Here is a 21,498-nt window from a genome sequence, read left to right on the forward strand (position 1 = left end):
TTAGTTGATTTTTTTAAAAGGTCGATGTAGGATTTTTGGTTAGTCGACGATATAGAGTTTTTGGCTACTTGAGAATTCAATTGTTAATTTATTATGATATATGATAATGTTAAGTTACTTTTATTAGTAATTTTCGAGTTTATGATTTATAAAGGAAAAAAGTAGTGGACGTTTCAGCTGGTATCAGAGCCAGGTTTACCCAAAGAGTTGTGTACTGCTACTCCGAGAAGCTCAAGAAGTCATGCCTCAAGTAAGTGAGTTTTTACTGCTTTATATTTTATATGCTAAAATACTTTTAAAATGCTAAAATACTTTTAAATGCTTAGATGATAAATGATATAAATGTTACTTGCATGTTGCATGTAAAATGTTAAATGCATTTTGGTTACGTGGTTTGGACGACGTATACAGAGATGCCTCCTAGAAGGATTTTGCGTAGGAATGATGAGGATAGACGTGAGGAGGAGATTCCACTGCCTCCCCCTAATCAGGATACTAATGCTCGTGTACTAGCCGGTATGGCTCGTTTACTAGAGCAACACACAGGAAATGGGGTGAGGGTTAGATCGGAGGCTGCATATGAGGGTTTTAGGAGGATGAACCCCGAAAATTTTTATGGCACTATTTTTCGTTACATGGATATGGTGGACGCTGACCGCGTTCGTTGCACTATCTATCTGCTGAAGGGCGACGCTTCCTTATAGTGGGAGGGAGCGGAGCGAGGGGTGAACTTAGCGACACTGACTTGGGAGGACTTCCAAAGGGTATTCTATGATAAATATTTCACAGTTGATGTTCATTCTAGGCTTAAGAGAGAGTTTATGAGTCTTCGTCAGGGGGATTGGTCTGTTGCTGAGTTTGTGCATAAGTTTGATAGGGGCTATCATTTTGTGCCCTTGATTGCTAATGACGTTGCGGAAAAGTTACGACACTTCCTAGATGGGTTGAGGCCGATATCCGTCGTGATGTAATGCTTGGCGATCCTATTGATTATACTACTGCCGTTGCCAAAGCTTTTAGAGTCGGGCAGTTGCTCAAAGATATTGATTGGGAGATGCAGCGAAAGATGAATCGTGCTCACCAAGCTAGTCAGAATAATAAGAAGCCTTATATGGGACCAGCTAAGCAACCGGAACCACCAAAACCACAAGGACAACAACCTAAAGGGAACATTCCGAAGACTGATGAGAAACCACTGTGCAAGGAGTGCAATCGTCCACACTATGACAAGTGAATGTGGGGCACCTATAAGTGCTTCAAATGCGGAGATTTGAGACACAAGGCTAGGGATTGCCCAAAGCTTAAGCAACCCACTGCTAGAAGGGTCTATGTGATGAATGCTGAGGCATAGCCGACACAACACTGATTACCGGTAACCTAGCTGTTCAACGTTTTTACGATGCTTTTATTACGTGAAATGTTAAAATGGGTTATGGGAATTGATTGGGATAATAAAGAACTTAGAAGAGAATATGTTACATGCTCTACTTGAACTGGATTTAGGAGTCGACGTTGGAAATTTTTGGGATAGAAATGCAATTTTCGAAATTTGGGAGGACCGAATTGAAGATTAAGAATTAGGCTAAGAGGGTTAAGTATGAAGTGATTAGGAGAGTTAAGCTTTGCATTTATAGAGACAAGGAAAATTTCGAGGACGAAATTCTATTTACGGGAGAAAGATTTGTAACGTCCGAAAAATCAAATATACTTAAAACACATGCATGCAAATTATTTGAATTGTTTTATTTAATTGATTTTAAATTCTTTAATGATATTTATTAAATGATTAAAAGGTATGATTGCATGATTAAATTATTATATGACATGATTTCATGAAATTGAAGGATTTTACCCGAATATTCGATAATAGGCTTGGGAAAGGATAACAGGGACGACCAAGACAAGAATGTTTATTTTTCATTAAATATTTTCAAGAATATTTATTTTTCATTAAATATTTTAAATCCTATGGTTTGGAATGGTTCACATGATTCAAGTGGCTCGGCTTTGTGCATGGCGGGTCACGGCTCAACTAGGGCTTGGTTTGTGGCCTATGTTGGACATGGGCCAGGGCTAAGAAGAGTCCTAGCATGGCTAGGACTCGAGGAGCAGCGTGCAAGGAAGAGTCCGCTGATTCTAGGACTCTTCCAAGGCGCGCAAGGGCAGCAGGGGCCAAGGGGGCTCGTGGCTAGGGCTGGGCGGCTCAGTGTTGGTCCAATAGGGTCTAGGGATGATGGTCAGGGGTTGAGACATGGGTTGTTGCAAGTTGGTTCGCTGTTGGCTCGACCACAACGTGAGGTAGCTTCTTGTGCGCGGCTTGTTGTGTGCAGCAGGCTTGCAGCACCTTTGTGCGTTGTCCAGGGGCCTGGGTTGGGTTTGGTTGGATCTTAGCATGGTCCAGGGTTGGTTAGGGTCAGGTGGGCTCGGTGGTGGCTCGAGTAGAAGATTCCTAGGTTGGCTAGGAGTCCTTGGCGTGAGAAGCCTCACACGCGCATCTTGTATCTTCCATGCAGGGCTCGTACGTGAGCTAAGGTATGGTTCTATGGGTCAGGGCTGGCCAGTAGGATACCTAGGTGGGTTGGCTAGGTTTGGCTCGACCGTGGCTCGACAAAATTGGGGGATGGCTCGGTGTGTTCAATTAAGAGTCAATATTGCGAAAATTAATAAGAAAATTCGAACAATGGGTCCATGAAGGTGGTTCAAGGCTCACAAGGGTATTTTATGTAATAAAAAGGCTATGTTTAAAGTTTTGTAAGAAAATATTAAAGTTTGAATTTATTCGAGAATTAAACGCCTCACAAATTATTAATTAAAGAGTTAAATAGAAAGCCTCGAATTTAAGCTAAATAAAATTATGAAAAATTAGATTTAAGCTTAAATAATTATTTGGGATAAGTACAAGTACATGTCATTAAAAGTAAGAAAAAGCCAAAATCGAGAATTTTACGTCTAGGGACAAAAGGATCATTTTACACCTGGGTAGTATGAAAATGTTTGGCAGCGTCCTAAAAAATCATAATGCATGTTAAATGTTATTTTATGATGTTTAAAATGAAAATATGAGATTTTATGATTTATGGTAAAGCTGTACAATTTTTTACTGTTAAAATGTTATTTTTGAAAAGTCATGATATTTTACGATTTTCTTTACTATGAAAAATGTTATTTTGCAAAAGGTGGAAAGGGAATGATATTTTATGTTTTAAAAAGGAAAATGAAAAATATTTTAATGGATGCGAATTGACTGTGATAATGAGGATATGTGGGAGATCCATTTTAAAAAATAACGATGAACTTACAATATGTGGGGGATCCATTTTAAGAAAGAACGATGAACTTACAATTTTGTGGGGATGTCGTGAGGGAAAAGGCCCCAGAGAGAGCTCATTTATAGGAAAAGGCCCCAAAGGGAGTCCGACGATCGTATTTTCATGGTGTAGCCTAGTGGCTGTTCCCATGGGCCATGTGGAGCTGAAGACTGATCAGTCGATCAGATGATAAAAGCTAGTAACTTTCAATGATCAAACTTCACCCAAAATGATAAAACATTGAAATCTTTACGATTTTACGATTTTATGCTATATGATTCATTCATGCTGAAAATTATTTTAAATGGTTTATTTATGTTTAAAAAAATATTTTAAATAAAAGTATGATTTTATTGCATGTGCTTGTATATGTATTACTTGTTATTAATGTTTAGAACGTGTTGAGTTATTAGACTCACTAAGTTGAATGATGCAGGATTGGATGATATGAGGAGGCGTTGACGCTTGAGTGGATCGAGTGCGGCAGTACACTACCGAGGGACATTTGTTTTACGCGCTAGCTTGTTAGATAAAAGATTTAAAGTATTATGGTTAATGAGTTTATTAGGGATTTTATGCTTTATTTTATTGTTAGTTGATCTTTTTAAAAGGTAGATATATGATTTTTGGTTAGTTGATGATTTAGAGGTTTTGGGCACTTGAGAATTCAATTGTTAATTTATTATGATATATGAAAATGTTAAGTTACTTTTATTAGTAATTTTTGAGTTTATGATTTATAAAGAAAAAAAGGTAGTGGACATTTCAGTTGTGCCTCCCTTGAGCAGCAGCCTCAGGAGCACTCATCCTAGCAATATTCTGGAGATTTTGGTATTTTTTGTCGAGAAAAACATCAAGGAATCGTCTTTCGTTCATTCTCCACGTACCCTCGCGCCGGTATTCGTTTATTCGAGCGTTTAGACGCAAAGACATGTATAAACTTTTCTTTTACACATCGATCTCGTCATATTATGTATTTTGATGTATATTGTGCATGAACATTCGTTCGTTATGTGCAAAGTTTGATGGGTTATGATTTAAACGATTTCTGAAAATTTCTAGTCACAAAACCCGCCATTTGCTGTCATTATGATTCGTGCAGTTTATAGGTCCGTTTTCTTGAAATGTCTTCAACATATGATTTGTATCACTCTGTAATATCTTCGATTTTCAAGTAAATATGTAATTTTTTTATTAGAAACGAGGGATATATGATTTTTATCGTAAAACCGCACAAGCTGTTAGATTTCTATGTCACAAAACCCGTCACCCTCTGTTATTTTGAATTCTGCGACTTATAGGTTGGTTTTTTGGAAATATGTTCAACATATTATTTGTATAAATTTGTGTTATCTTCGATTCAATAGAAAATTCGTAATTTTCTGATAAGAAATGAGGGAGATATGATTTTTATCGTAAAACTGCACAAGCTGTGAAATTTCTATGTCACAAAACTTGTCACCCTCTGTTATTTTGAATTTTGCGACTTATAGGTTGGTTTTCTGGACATGTTTTCAACAATTGTTGAACTCTGTATTATCTTCAATTCAATAGCAAATTTGTAATTTTCTGATAAGAAACGAGAGAGATATGATTTTTATTGTAAAACCGCACAAACTATGAAATTTCTGTGTCACAAAACCCGTCATCCTCTGTTATTTTGAATTTTGCGACTTATAGATTGGTTTTCTGGACATGTTTTCAACAATTGTTGAACTCTGTGTTATATTCGATTCAATAGCAAATTTGTAATTTTCTTATAAGAAACGAGGGAGATATGATTTTTATTGTAAAACCGCACAAACTATGGAATTTCTGTGTCACAAAACCCGTCATCTTCTGTTATTTTGAATTTTGCTACTTATAGATTGGTTTTCTGGAATTATTTTCCACATATGGTTTATAGCACTCTGCGTTATTTTTGCTTCGATAGCAAATCCGTAATTTTCTGATACGAAACGAGGGATATATGATTTTTATCGTAAAACCGCACAAGCTGTGAAATTTCGGTGTCACAAAACTCGTCATTTTCTGTCATTTGGAATATTGAGACTTATTGTTCGGTTTTAAAGAAATATTTTCAACATATGATTTGTGGTACTCTGTGTTATCTTCGATTCGATAGCAAATTCGTAATTTTCTGATAAGAAACCAGAGATATATAATTTTTATCGTAAAACTGCTCAAGCTATGAAAATTTGTGCATGTTTTCACGTTTTCTCAAGTTTTGGTTGAAGGCTTCGTTGGGATCTCGTGGATCTTTGCTGCTGTGGTTGGGGCAGCATGTCCTGAGCGTTCCAACGAAGCCCTCGATGTTTTTAAGTATGATCGACGTGCAAAAATATTTTATTTAGGAGGTATGTGATTTGTCGTGTGGCCACCCGGTAAAGCATGACTGGGGATTTATGATTATGAGATTGGAAAGCGGTAAAGCATGACCGAAGACCTCTCCACCTGGAAAAGTATGATCGGGGATTTATGTATGTGGGAGTGGACATCCGGTCGAAAGGTTATGGTGATCCCTGCCAGCCCAGTACTGTGGTTTAGTCTAATCAGACGATTTATGTTACATGTCACTTGCTTTGAACATATTTCTATACAAAATTAAGTATAATTATGTATGTTATGATGGAAGCACTTTTATGAAACTGTTTATGCAGTTATGACACGTCTATATTTATTTATGTTCAGCTGTTATTTTGTACATGTTACTTTCAAATGCATGTGATTTTATTAAGTACTATTTACTATTCATGATTTATGCGTGTTGAGTCTTTAGGCTCACTAGACTTGATCGATGCAGATGTTGATACTTTTGAGGAGACAGGAGGTGCTGACCAGTGAGCTTGCTCGGACTATGTGCAGTGCAAACCCGAGGACCACTATTGTTATGAAAGGATTTTATACACATTAAACTTTTTACTCTGATTTTATTTATTCAAAATTTTGTTGGCAAAAAAAGTATTTTCAAATGCTCGTTTTGGATTATACTTTTACAGTAGTGATGAATGATATTTTTTATGTCATGGAAATATTTTGTACTTGGATTATTTTCAAGAATTTAGTCTATCATTTTATTTAAATTTAAAAGACAAGAGTTTAATATCTAAACAAGAAAAATTTTATTTTACGCAAATTTAAAGCAGTATTAGATATTTTATTACGAGATGTTAGAGTTAAGTTGAAACCAACTTAGCAAAAAAATTAAGGTGCTAAAAAGTGATCGTGGAGGAGAATTTGAATCACCATTTGCTGAGTTTTGTGCTCGACATAGTATCCCATACAAAAGAACTGCACCTTATTCACCTCAAAAAAATTGAATTGCAGAGAGAAAGAATCATTACCTTAAAAGAAATGATGCATGCATTGTTATTAAGTTCTGGTTTACTACATAACATGGGGGAAACTGTTCAAGCAGAAAATTGCCTTTTAAATAAGGTGTCTCGAAAGAAGCGAGATAAAAGTCCATACGAGTTATGGAAAAGAAGAATTCCTTCATACCAATACTTGCGATGGTGGGTTTTTTTGCCAATGTAGCAATACCCACTCCGAAGAAAGTAAAGATAGGACCAAAAACTATTAATTGCATTTTCATTGGATATGCTCAAAACAGTAGCACTTATCGCTTTCTTATACGTGAATCTCAAATACCTTATATTCACGAGAATACAATAATGGAATCTAGAAATACTTCGTTCTTTGAACATATGTTTCCATATAAATCTAAGGAAGAATCAAATTCTTCCAAGATATCATATGAGACAATTGGAAAAGAACAAGAGGTTAACCATGAGGTTGAACCTAGACGGAGTAAGAGAGCTAGGGCAGAGAAATCCTTTGGTCTGAATTTCATCACATTCATGATGGAGAGTGAACCTCAAAGCTTCAAGGAAGCAACAATTTCATAGGCTATCAATTCCGAAATAGAATCCATTTTACAAAACCATACATGAGAATTAGTGGATCTTCCTCCGGGAAGCAAACCACTAGGTTGTAAATGCATTTTCAAACAGAAAATAAAATCAGATAGAATTATAGATAAGTATAAAGCCAGATTGGTAATCAAGGGTTACCATCAATGTGAAGGGCTTGATTACTTTGACACTTATTATCCTATAACGAGAATAACCTCTATTCGCGTGATACTTGTAATTGCTGTCTTCCGGAATTTTGAAGTACATGAAATTGATGTAAAGACAGCTTTTCTATATAGAGATTTAGAAGAGGAAATTTACATGGAACAACCTGGGGGTTTTCTGCAACTGGGTAAGAAAATAAGGTTTGTAAACTAGCAAAGTCTCTATATGACTTAAAACAAGTACCAATGCAATGACACGAAAAATTGATAAATTCGTGATAGAAAGTGAATTTAATGCGACAAATGTGTATACTTAAAGAATATTGAAAATTGTTATAGTCATTTTATGTCTTTACATAGATGACATACTTGTAATTGATAGCAATGATAAAATGATTAAATCCATCAAGAAGTTGTTAAACTCAAGATTCGACATGAAAGAATTGGGTATAAACGATTTGATCCTTGGAAAAAAAAATTAATAGAATATCGAAAGGGCTAGTTCTAAGTCAGTCACATTATGTGGACAAAATCCTTCAGAAATTCAATAAGGATGACTCTGCATTGGCTATAACCCCGATGATACAAGTCAACAACTCTTAAAGAATCAAGGTGAGAGTATATCTCAATTAGTACACTTGTAACGTCCAAAAGTCAACTCACGCAAACCGCATGCATGCAAATGATTTAAGTTGCTTAATTGTTTAATTTAATTGATTTTAAATGCTTAAATGATACATAGTATATGATGGAAGGTCTAATTGCATGATTTCATGAAAACTGAGGATTTTATTCTAATATTCGATCATAGGCTGGGGAAAAGAGACCGGTGACGAACAAAATAAAATATTTTCAATAAATATTTTCAAGGCTTGTTAATATGATTTAATATGATTAAATTTTTCTAAAAATAGTGGAGTCCAAATTATTTTACGAGACGATCACGATTTTATTCGGGAAGGCGATTTTGGGCAACGATGATGGACTTTTAAAGGACAAAATTATTATTTTTGAAAAAAAAATTTAAATTTTATTTTTCAATTAAATAGGTGTTATTGGGCCTAATTTATCTAAAATTATTAGGCCCAATTGCTCCTAAACACAAAGGCCAAAAACCTAAGCCCATTAGCATGCAAATTTTAAATTTATAAAATTGAAACTTAGGGTCTTTTTAGAGCTCATATCAGGCGAAAATTTCACACACAACACACACCATATTTTTGAAAATTTGAGGAGGAAAAACAAGGAGTATTCGTCGCCCGCTCGTCTCCCTTCACAACCCACGCCAATGATCGCATATTCGAGCATTCTAAAACACAAAGGCACGCTTCTAAACTTCTTTGACGCACCATTCAAATCATATTATGCTTGTTTTAATTATTTTTGTATGAAAATATTTAAACACGATTCGTTTAACGATAGAACAAATATTTTTAAAGTTTTGATGATTTTACGCTTGTTTGAAAAATGTTATGATTCCTAAGGACACGCTGTCAATAGGATGTGTTTAAGGGCTAGGAAAAGAGTCGTTAAGGGACAACATGAAGGCTGGAGTCGAGCTTGGTAAAGGAGGGATGAACATAGGGTTTGGTTGGGATACAAGGCTCGGCCATGGGGGGGGGGGGGGGGGGGGTTCATACGAGGGGCTGCGCATAAGGGTTAGGGCTGGTTCATTAGGGTCTGGTTCAGTCGTGGAATGGTTCATGGAGGGCTGGACCAGGCTGCCACAGGAGATGGAAGAGTCCGCAAACCCTAGGACTCTCCACATGCACGCGCGCGGCTAGGTCCAGGAGAGGGGAGGCTCGCGGCTTGGTCTAGGGGTATAGGCTAGTCCAGTAGGGTCTAGGGAAGAGGGCTCGATGTCAGGTTAGGGCCTGGTGCAGCAGCGGTCCGAGGCGGCTTCGGTAGCATGGGTCGCGACTTTGATGATAGAATGGAACTCGCGCGCCTGGCTGCTGGAACTAGGGGATAGGTGTGTGGGTCAGGGCGAGTCCATGAGGGTCCAGAAGGGTCAGGGTCAGGTCTGGTCAAGGGTGGCTCGTGGTTTGGGTGAGGCCGAGGGGTTCTAGGAGAGTTAGGGCTCGATTTTGGATGCTAGGAAAGAAGTGGTTCGAACCATGGTTCACGGGGGTCGATTCATGGTTCACGAGGGTAGTTTAGGTATGGAAAATTTATGTTTAAAAGTTGAAAAGAAAATATTAAGTCTTGAATTAATTCAGAAATTAAACGCTTCACGGTTTATTAATTAAGGAATTAAATCAAAAAGCCCGAATTTACGTTAAATAAAAGTATTAGAAGTCAAATTTAAGCTTAAATAATTATTTGTGATAGTCTTTGAGTCAATAAAAATAAGAAAAAGTCAAAATCGGGAACTTTTGGGTCTAGAGGCAAAACAGTTATTTTCGAGTAATAGTTCGAATAGTTCGCGAACTTGTTCGAATCTTTTGAGCCAAACTCGAACTCGAATATAATTCGAGCTAATTTTGTTTAAAATTTTCGAACTTCGAATTGAGCTCGAATAGTACTAATTTGATCCGAATTTGAGCTTTCAAATTTTCGTCATATTCCTCTCGATTCGATTTGTTTTCACCCCTAGACCCAATCTTAAATAGGTCGAAATATTAATATTCATACATATAACGAACGAATATCTAAGCTCAAAGGCAAATTTCCTTTCCTTATATAGAAAATATCTTATAAATAAGGAAGAAAAGTGGATAAAAGACAAGATCAATAGTTACTAAAGATTACAATAACATAATTAAGGTAGAATCTTGTATCAAATTATTTGGTTTCCCTCATCTATGTATACCTCTTAGGTACAAATTTTGACACAACTTTTCGATATACAAACTCTTGCTTATATTATCATGTGAAAATTTTAACTTGAGCATAAGAAGAGTCACGTTGAAAAGTACTTTTTGACATTGACACCCTCAATTATAAAAAGTTAATTAGCTCGTCAAGTTTTATAATGGCACCAGTACATCTATTTAAAACAAGAAAATTAGAAATTAAGATATTTTTGGAATTATGACATTCAAAAACAATATCCCCCAACCGCATTAAATACAACCACCAAAGCTTCAAATGCTTTCAATTAGAGAGATTGCGTTGAAAGGTAAAGGACAAAATAAAATAACAATATTTTATTATATTCAAAATTATTTTCGATTTTAAAGGTTTATATTTCTATTTAATTTTATTTAAACATGTAACCACAATTTAAAAATTGAGAATTTACGAATTTTTTATGGGAACATTTGTAGTTAGATAAATGTAATTTACATGGTTTGCCTAAGCTTGTCGGAGGATTACCCACATGCAGGTGGAGCGCGTGTCCAACCCTAAAAGAAAGAAATCTCGACTATATCATTACGAGACCACTGGAGGTGCATTCCTTGGAATCAAAAAGAAGATTACTTAGCTCGTTCACCCTAACTATCTAAACTAATCAATCTCTCACTTCTAAAAATAAAATAAAATAAAATAAAATTTGATAATAATACTTATAAAAAAAATTATTTTATTCTCTACCCTTCGTCTAAATAGCATTTTAGCACACTGTAAATGGTATAAATACTAAAATGGGTCCGTCCATCCATAATTAATTAATTAATATTTACAAATGAGCTAATTTTCAAACTAGCCGTTGCGTATTACGGCCACAGGTCAGAGCTCGGCTCATCCTCCTCTACGCTCTTTTTTTGTCTGCAGGCTCTTCTCCTCATATACCCAAACTTTACAAACAAACTCTCTTCTTCATTCTGTCAATATTATTACTCGTTGTGTGCCATTGATTCATCATGTTTACCGAAGGTTTAGATGCCAGTGCCATAAACTGGATCAAGAAGGTAACTTTTTGATGACCCACCAAAATTGCAGCGTTTCTTGTTTGTTTTTGTTGGAGAAGTATGCCTTTTCTTTTGGAATGAGAGATTGTTTGTACGTTTCTATGTGTATTAAGCAACATATTTTCAGCCCAGTAAAGGAAAAAAAATTTATTTGGAGAGGACTGTGTTAATAAATTTGACTTAGTGTGAGAGTTGAATTTGGTTTTGAAGTTTCATCTCTGTACTCAATTGCCCGCAGGGATCGGATGTGGAGCAACGTGAAACAAGATCGCCTTTGATTGAAAAGCTAGACCAAAAGTACCATCTTCCCAGATCACCACTAGCCTTTAGTTCAAGTAGTTTTGCATCTTCCCATTCTCTGCCTCCGCTGAAATTTCATTCTGATCTTATTAAACCTGTCAATACGGTCACTCTAAGTGTTGACAGCAATGACGATGACTCTGATTATTACAAGGATAACGATGAAACCGAGAGTGTTGGTTCTGCCCCGGAGCACTCCGATGAAGATGGCTTGGATAAGCCAGTGCTTGAGGATTCCGATGAAGAGATGTTCAATCCCAAGTTGAGGAAAAAATTAAATGATGGAAAAAATGCATCTACTATAAATAGAGGGTTGTTGAAAGAGAATCTTTGTATTGAAATTCCAGGGAGTGTGCGAGGATATACGTTTCGGTTGAACAACAAAGTCCAACCTCACAGTGCTTATGTAAGCATTAGTTACCATTTTTTCTTGTAATAGCAATTGCCAACAATCAAAAACAGATAAAGAACATGGTGTAAGATTCTCTATGGACAGAAAAATGAGCTATTGATTTGAATCTTACCAGTTAATGGGTTCACGTATTAGTAAAAACAAATGCAGGGTACACCAGTTGGTAAACTAAATGATGCCTTCGACTTGGGAACACCCAGTGCGCCGCCTGTTTTGGACAGTAATTGTGACTTACATTCTGAAGCTGGAAGTGAGAAACATAATGATGATCTACATGAAGTATGTGAACAGAGTTTCTCTGGCAATACGGTAAAGTTTTCCGGTCCAGGAGATGGATCTCTGAACAGTGAGGTGGATAAAAGGTATGGTACTTTAGCAGGAGAGATATTAAAGAGTTTTTGTTTGTCACTCATGCCCATTGTATTTCGTTGTCACACTTCCCAGGAACGATGAAGAAAAACTTTCGGAAAGAGAACCTCCAGCCTCTGGCAATCTTGCAAACTCATTTACTCCATATTATGATGCAAGGTTATGGATTTACTCGTTTATTCATTTTTATATTTGGTCTTACCTATTAGATGTTGTGCTTGCAGTTGCTCCATATTCATGTTTTCTTTAAATCTGAAATAGGAAAGACTATAGATTTAAAATTGGTTTTGGTCTGAGTAGGACAAGTGAATGCAAGCTGCCCAACAACTGATTCAACACTTGAATTTGCAGAGACATGCTTCTAGTTGAAGCAGAAGTTGGCATAATTGATTGACCAATATCTCTTTGGGCTATGGTTCTTACCACCTGTATTTAGATGGCCTTGTCGTGCTCCTCCCATTTTTGTTCTCGGTCTCTTAATTTCATAATGGATATTAGATACCATTTTGACCAAGACATTAAGATTTCTGAGAAGGTACTACTTTTTTTTTTAAATGACAGTGGGCAAAATGCATGGCAAGCTCTTGTAGCTTATGATGCCTGCATTCGCCTATGCTTAAATTCATGGGCAAGAGGCTTTGCAGAGGCTCCAGAATTTCTGCGTGATGAATGCCTGCTTCTTCGGAATGCCTTTGGGTAAGTCTACAGATTTCGTACTTACTGTTTCTGGTGTCTGTAAATTCGCCAGTTACATTATGTAAGAGAGTATGAAGCAATTTTTCCTTGCTCAGACTACACAAGCTACTGTTACAACCTCGAGGCGCACAAGCAGCAGAAAGCAACAGTAAGACCACAGAACAAACAATACCTTCGAAAGTGAAAAGGATAGTCGGGAAGATTCGCGTGGAAGGTTTGGACTTTTCTACACTATTACTAGAAGAAAAATTTGCAACTACTGTAAAGCTTTAATTGGTATATAAATTAGTATGAGGGGGCTCTACTTTCTTATGACAAGATTGTCCCATGTAAAGTTCCTAATTCCCAAAATAGTTGCATCTGCTATATTTTATGTATAAAGCATGAGAAAATTTGTGACTTTTTTATCCTTCTCTAATGTAAAAGATATGAGAGGCTGGAGATGTTTTTAACGTTGATATACATATTTTTGTTCCCTGAAAAGTTGCAATACAACGTAATGACTACTAATTATCAGTATGCTAATTATTCTAGTGAAAAAGCTCCGAGTTATACCAAGACGAAAGTTGAAGGACACGAATTCAATGAGAAGTGCACTATACATACCAGCTGGGGCAGATTATGTCCGACATGTTTCATCAGTGGTCAAGCATAAAATTAATTCTCTCAAGCTCAGTCCATTCTCAATGTCATCTGAAGGTCTGTCCTCCTTTAATGTTTGTTTGTGAATTCTTTTTGCCAAGAATTATAGTTGTTCAGAATTTAGTTATGATACCTGGTTTAAGAAATAAAGGCCCCCCTTTAGGGATGCAAAAGAGCAAATAAGTATATACTATACCTATTGCAGTGGAAGAAATAACTGATGAAGCCTAAAAATGATCTCGTCTTTGCTTGAGAAGGATGCAAATAAACCTTCAACATAAGATACAGTTTAAACCTTTAGAGGGGTGTGGGAGGTCTTAGAGATGCTTCAAGAATATGTACACGTTTAGCAGAGAATATCAAATAGGAAGACATGAACTGTAAACGCGTGTCAGTGGAACTCCTTAAAACATAATCAGATTTTATCTTATGTGGTAGAAGTTCAACTATATAGTACCAGCTCATGCACCACACTACTAAATTTTAAAAATTGGATTTTGACGTGTCACATTATCTTAGTTACTATCGTGTCAAATTTCAGAATCAATGGTGTGCTTGGTTCACCTGAAAAGTTTAGTTGAGGAGAATGAAATGGAACAAAGCTCTGTCATCTCGTTGAGGCCTGGGAGTGGTGAATATCATGATTTGTAAGCTGCCAATTACGTTCTTATATGATGAGTTGTATTTAGAATGGATTCCTAGAGAAACTAATCAAAGATAGATTGGATTTCAGTTTTCCAGAGAGCCAAGCAGATACGCTTCTACTTGAAGTCAAAGATGTAAAGAGAAATACTCAAGGTTTTGCCACAATTCCAATTTCATCCTTGACCGACAACCCCGTAAGTGCTGTTGCAACATAGGCGTCATTATTATCATTGAAGTTCCAGTGGCAATCTAATACTAACAAACATTATGCAGAATGAGAGAATTCGATGGTGGCCTATTCATCTTAATGATAATGAATGTGCGGGGAAAGTTTTGCTCTCTATGGGTAGCACATTTACGAGTGACGAGACAGTGGCTCTGAAGGTAACATATTGTTTGATTATGAAAATGCAATGCATTATCAACACTTAACTCAAGCAGTTACTGGAAAAAGTGACAATATTTTGCATTCATTAACATATATAAATTCAGCAATGTGATCTAACATTTATAGTTGCCTATTGAAATGTAATAGAGTGGATCTATAGTAGAGACCCTAGCATATGATCTGTTGCTTGAGGCTGCTATGCGTGCCGAACAGTTTCATGCACGAAATTTAAGAGTAGGAGGGCCATGGAAGTGGATTTTGAAAGAATTTGCTGAGTATTATGGAGTTTCAGATTCATATACTAAACTAAGGTACTGATTTGTTTGGTACATCGTAAATTTCAGTTCCCTAACAGTGTTATAAAATTCACGTTTATCCATTTACATTAATTTACACAGATATCTCTCTTATGTGATGAATGTTGCCACTCCCACAAAAGATTGCTTAGAGCTTGTGCATGAGTTGCTTGTGCCTGTCATGAAGGCCAGGAATGAGAGAATCCTAACGAGACAAGAAGTAAGTACCTCAAGAAGCTCGATAATCACATCATTCATGAATTATGGTAGATCCAGGAAATGTTTAATCCAACTATGTCGAATTTTTCAGAGAGTAAACAAAATAAAACCCGTGCTAGATTAGAGATGGCCATAAGATTATAATACAAAGTTTAACATACTATATAGATATATATATAGATACTCCGCTAATGCCTCCTCACTTCTTGTGGTACATGGATTCACAGAAAAGTATTTTGTTGGATTGTGAGACGCAAGTTGAGAGTCTTCTCTCAGCAACATTTTGGAATTACAAGTCACTGGATGAAAAATCTCCAACTGGATTGGTTGACGTATCAGGTCCAATATTAGAAACTGCAGCACCGGCACTAGTTCCTGCTGTTGAAGTGTATACACTTCTTCACGATATTCTTGCTCAAGATTCTCAGACTATGCTGAGAAAATATTTACAGGTATATTTTACCAAATTGGAAATATATCTGGTTTTGCTGCATTTTTTATATCACTTTGGAACCAGACAACTAAGGTAAATGGCAACTTTTCCAGATGGCAGCAACAAAACGATGTCGAAAACACATGTTTGAAACTGATGAGCTTGTATCAAGCAATTCAGATGGCTTTGTCATGGATTCTGGTTCAATCTGCACAGCCTACTCCAAAATGAAGAATCTCTGTATCAACATAAGCCAAGAAATCCAGGCTGACATCAAGATACACAATCAACACATATTTCCTAGGTATCAAATTTGATGTCAGACAATTTCAACTATCGATTTATTTGTGTGCCGCATATATAAGCTGCTAATACGAAGCAAAATCATCTGCCATTTTTAGTTCCATAGACCTGTCGAGCATAACCTCATCAGTGTATAGCACAGAATTGTGCAAAAGGCTCAAAAGTTTCTTAGCTACATGGCCTCCATCAAGTCCCGTGCCACACGTGAACGATCTTCTGATAGCAATGTCAGAATTCGAGAGGAGCCTTGAGTTGTGGAATATCAGGTTTACTATCTCAGTACCCCTTGTTTTTTGGCCTGAGATTTTCAATAATTTCAGTTTTAGAAAATACTTTACTGAAACTTTTACACTGATAATTTGTAAACATGAAAATTTATAAATTCAGCCCAGTCCAAGGCGGTGTCAACTCCCGAGAGTTGTATGACGATTACATAATGGTCTGGATACAAGATTTACAACTGACCTTTCTTGATCTTTGCAAAGCTGAAAAGGTGCCTCTCTTACTTGTTAGACTATCATCTGTGCATCATATTCTTGGCTCATTTTTGGTGCAGCTTTCTGCCTTTAGGAGTTTAGGTCTATAAAATTGCTGCTTATTGAACTTTCAATTGCAGGTACCTTGGTCCGGGGTAGTTACAATATATTCAACCTCTCCCTTTGCTGAGGATATGTTTGAGAAAATGACAAAAATGCTTGTGGAGTATGAAGTTGTGATCAACCGATGGCCTCAGTACACGTTGATTTTGGAGAATGTGAGGTTCTATCTTTAGTACACAGGCGTTTTTTTTTCCTGACATTCATATACACATTCTATTATCATTTTTTTTGTGCACACAAAGTTGTATTTACATTTCATTGGTTCATATTTTATAGGCTGCTGCAAATGTTGAAAGAGCGATAATCAAGGCAATGGAAAGGCAATATAATGACATTTTGACTCCTTTAAAAGATAGCATCCCAAAAAGACTTGGCATGCAAGTTCAGAAATTGGCAAGAAGGCAATCAACCACTTACTATTCCATTCCTAGCCAGGTGAGTTGAGCTTCTGCAATTTATTTTCACCTCAGAATTGGTAGAAGAAAGAATAGATTTGACCGTTCTTTTTATTTGTGTTTGGCAGCTCGGAATATTTCTGAACACAATGAAGAGAATTCTAGACGTGCTTCACTGTAGGATTGAGGACAAACTGAAGTCATGGGCATCCTATTTGCCAATGAATGGAGACAGTAAGTCAACTTTTGGGGAACAAATGAATGCTATTACAGTCCTCTTAAGGACGAAGTACAAGAATTATGTCCAAGCTATTGTGGTCAAGCTTGCAGCGAACGTAAGCCATTTTTTTATCTCTGAATTTGCTTAGTTTTAGAGATGGACTAATATGCTAAAGATTGGATTTCATGTCTCGACTTTCAACTTTATAGGCTTCGACTTTAAAGTAAGATCAAACTTTATTCCATATAGTGACTCAGAGTTTCACCACAAAGCTACTTCAACTTCATAACTGCAGAGAATGCTTTGTAAACTTGAAATTGTTTAAGCTTCGAGAATTGTACATGTGATCCTTATTTCCAAAAAACCGTAACCCTTACCCAAGTATCCAAATGCATTATGCAAAGGTGTTCATGCCCTCCTTTTGTATTGTGTAAGTAAGTGGTAAGGTAACACATATTCGAGCAAATTATTACAGTTGCAAGCTAATAGAAGTACAAGGCTTCAAAGGATATTGGAAGATACAAGGGAAGCAGATGGGGAATCTGAAATCCGTGAGAGGATGCAACTGCTGAGCACACAACTCTCTGACTCCATATCCCATTTACACGAATCTTTTACTAGTCAAATATTTGTCGCAGCCACTCGTGCTTTTTGGGATAAAATGGGACAGGTAAACTAAGAAGTATGCTTCTTTCTATGATTTTCCTACCCCATATACCAATAAATTTTCCGCTTTACAAATAGAGATTATTCTATTCTTAAGCATGAGAGATTTGTGGAGTTTTAGCCCTATGAGAGCATTTCAACATGTACTTGACCTCTTGATGCTCGAATCATGAGAATCCTATATTATACTACATTTTTCTTCATCATTAGTTCCACCATTTTGAGTTCAAGAAGTTTCCTCATTCCTGTTATTAGATTGTATTGAAGTTTCTGGAGGGCAGGAAAGAGAATCGAGTTTGGTATACCGGATCATATCATGCTCTTGTTGTAAGTAATCCGAAAGACATTGTACATATACAAGGAAATATTACTATTTTATGAAAACACAATCATTCATTTGTATTGCATTCTTTGACTTATTTCTTTTTAGATTCTGGATGACATATATGCATCTGAGATGCAGAGATTGCTTGGCAATGCTTTGCAAGAAAAGGATTTGGAGCCCCCTCGATCGATCACCGAAGCTCAGTCGATTTTGTCCAGAGACACCACAAACGGATTGGACACATCTTCTTACCTGTATTTTTAGATGAATTTCTTTGCTATACCAATAATAAGTACAAGTACTGTAATTCATTTTTGTATGTAAAATTACAATAATTCTTTTAATAGAATTGCATATATAATGTTTGGCAATGTTATAATAGCATTACTTTGAATTAAATAATTTACTTTTAAATTATGAACTGGAATCTCATTTGTTATTCAAGACTTAACTTGAAGTTTTCTGTGTGTGGCCATTTTCTTTAAGTCTCAAATAATATCCCAGAAAATTTTGTTTTTTGAAGTATTTATTTGGGCTAATATCTTTAAAATATTATCGTGCCTTTTTTATTATCATTCTAAAATTTTCAAACGTATGCCTTAGTTTGATATTTCGCCAATGAACCTTTAGTATCAGTTGACCATAATTACAGACGGATTTATTTTTTTTTATTTTTATTTAAAAAATGATTTTCACCCATCAATTTTGGGCATATTTTCAATAATTAGTTACATCATATTTATTATATTGCTTTGAGATACTCAATCAACCGCCGCGATATATTTTCTCCTTATATTTAGTGTATTGTTTTCCTGTTATGATTATTGATGATGATCGAGTGAATCGGGTGCGAGTACACCGGGTCAGGTTGATGAGCTGGAGTTGGTTCCCCGGGCATCTGGACCTACACGCTCAAGGAAGAAAGAACGTTAATGGGCGTCGAAAGATTCTCCGACGTGACCACTCCGACGCTCAAATCAGTGAAATGTTTTTTTCAAGAGAATCTTGTAATAAATGTTGTTGGCAATATGTAAGTGAATGAATGAATCCCTTTTTAAAGTTTGAGCAAACCTAATATTTATAACAAGGAAATCAATGATGACCTTGTTACCAGTGTCCGTTGTAGATCTAAAGATGAACACAACGGGTCAACCTTACCGATATTCACAATGTTACCATTGTAGATCTAAAGATGAACACAACGTGAGGTGAACCACCTTCTATAACCTGGTCATCTTCTCAAGAACCACCAAGGGAAAGTGTGGGATCTCATAATATAAATATGAGAGAATCTCAACCCGATTTTCGTACTGATTGAGAATCACACCCAGCGGGAACAAGGATAAGAAGAAATCAAATTCCCTTGCACCAAACACCCTATGGGAAAACTGTCTTAGAACCTATACATCCTTATGGGATTATGCTTAGCCTTGATGTACTAGATTTCAAAAACAAAGAAGATCTCATAGATGACTGGACATCTGTTATGAGAATCACTGCAGGAATACTTGATCTCAACAGAGAAGGATTCATTAAACTCCTAGAAATGAGTCTTATGGGATGAGTTAAAATTGCTTGGGACATGGCTTCATTAGAAACTAAATAGTCAGTCCTAGCTGGAGAATCTCTTAGTGAGATAGCTGGAAAAATGACTACCCTATTTAAAACATAATTTATAGGGGTAGACTATTTTAACATTCAAGATACAGAGAAAATGAAGAAATATACTCAAACTTTGTATAGCCTTGAATTAATCGACATATGTTTAGTGGATGAATATTAAATATAGAAGGAATCCAGGGGTCGAAGAAAATATAACTATGCAGCTTTTCTTCGCCGAAATGTCGAGTCCCTGAAGTATGTCCTTGGCAATCCAGATACGTTGGCACGAAGAGCCTCTTTTCTCAAAGGAAAATTGACAGAATGGTGTCTCATATGGCAGCATTACAAAAGAATTACAAACGCTTAAGAGGTATCAATAAAAGAACTCCTTTGTGTTGTAAAGAAAATGATCTTCCAATAATTATTGGAAGTAAACCACAGAAGCATAAGAAGAAAAGTTTTAGGACTCATCCTTATGTTCGAAGTGGAAGAAGTTTTTGGAAACCAAGAACAGTTTGATCTAGACAAAAAGCCAGATCTTATAAATCTGGACAAAGAAGTTGACCATCAAGAAGTAGGATATCATTCCATGTATCGAGTACCTCTCGAAGCACAGGAAGAACACCTACAAAGAAAACTTTTAGAAGAGCTCATACTCGAGCTAATGAAAGTTTTAAAGATTGTAATTGCTGGACATGTGGAGCAAGAGGTCATACTCGAGCTAATGAAAGATTGTAATTGCTGGACATGTGGAGCAAGAGGTCATACTCGAGCTAATGAAAGTTTTAGAAGAGCTCATACTCGAGCTAATGAAAGTTTTAAATATTGTAATTGCTGGACATGTGGAGCAAGAGGTCATATCTCAACCAATTTTCCAGAAAATGAAAAAAGAGGTATTAAACGTTTCGATCCAACTCCGGATATTGAAGAAGCAGTTTATTACCAAGATCTTATTCAGGTGTATCGATTCGAGGATATTGCCTCAGATGAAAGTATATATGAAGAAGAAGAAGTCTTGAGTCTGGGAGAATCTGATGAAACTGAATCAGAATCTGACTGAAGACGAGGTATTTCGACAAGAAACATATGAAGATTTGTCTGGATTCTTCAGTTAGACAAGCAATATCTCATAACATGGTTCAAAGAATCATGAGAGAAAATCCTAGCCTATAGAGATATCAAGGATTCTCTGCAGGACAAAAAGAAAAGTTCTTAGAAAGTCTCGGCCTAAGAAACAGAAAGCATCATCTAATCTACTAAGTTTTTAGAAGGGAAATAGCAATCCAGATGGAACTTACAGGAAATAGAAGGGAAATGGCAATCTAGATGGAACTTACAGGAAATAGAATGGATATGCAATTAATTCCTTCTGAAGAAATTAAGGAGGAATTACAAAAACTCAAGATAGAAGTAGCAAGGACTATGTCCTGGATTCAGATCGGAGCAATCCAGATTATGATAAAAGCTACTTTCAAAGAAGGAATAGATTCACCCATTGATATTGCTATATGCGATAAAAGAATGTGGAACCTTCAAGATTCAGTACTGGAAACTATCTCAGGAAATCTCTGCGCATGAAAGATTGTAGGAGTAATTTATCCAAGAATTGCCTACAACTTAGCAAATCGAAATTTTAGTCGAGCCTTAACATTACATCAAAATTTCAAGGAAAAAAGACTGATGAAAGAAGGTAATAGACCATATTCTATTACCTATCAAATTTCATATGCTCTATCTAATAAACATCA

At 36.2% G+C, this 21,498-nt stretch overlaps 1 protein-coding gene across 1 annotated transcript; it reads left to right on the forward strand.

Moving 5' to 3' along the window:
- Window positions 1–11,048: 11,048 nt before the first annotated feature.
- On the forward strand, window positions 11,049–18,496 carry LOC142543220 (uncharacterized). Its single transcript, XM_075650337.1, has 22 exons — window positions 11,049–11,240; window positions 11,479–11,946; window positions 12,103–12,314; window positions 12,397–12,480; window positions 12,883–13,017; window positions 13,113–13,231; window positions 13,552–13,716; window positions 14,201–14,306; window positions 14,393–14,498; window positions 14,578–14,688; window positions 14,840–15,003; window positions 15,091–15,208; window positions 15,435–15,659; window positions 15,754–15,944; window positions 16,042–16,209; window positions 16,331–16,436; window positions 16,560–16,697; window positions 16,819–16,977; window positions 17,066–17,272; window positions 17,633–17,827; window positions 18,079–18,150; window positions 18,254–18,496. The coding sequence occupies exons 1-22, from the start codon at window positions 11,193–11,195 to the stop codon at window positions 18,410–18,412; spliced, it is 3,456 nt and encodes a 1,151-aa protein (XP_075506452.1). The 5' UTR covers window positions 11,049–11,192; the 3' UTR covers window positions 18,413–18,496.
- The last annotated feature ends 3,002 nt before the right edge of the window (window positions 18,497–21,498 follow it).

Source organism: Primulina tabacum, chromosome 4 (genome assembly GCF_025594145.1).
Source record: "Primulina tabacum isolate GXHZ01 chromosome 4, ASM2559414v2, whole genome shotgun sequence".
Lineage (NCBI taxonomy): Eukaryota > Viridiplantae > Streptophyta > Magnoliopsida > Lamiales > Gesneriaceae > Primulina > Primulina tabacum.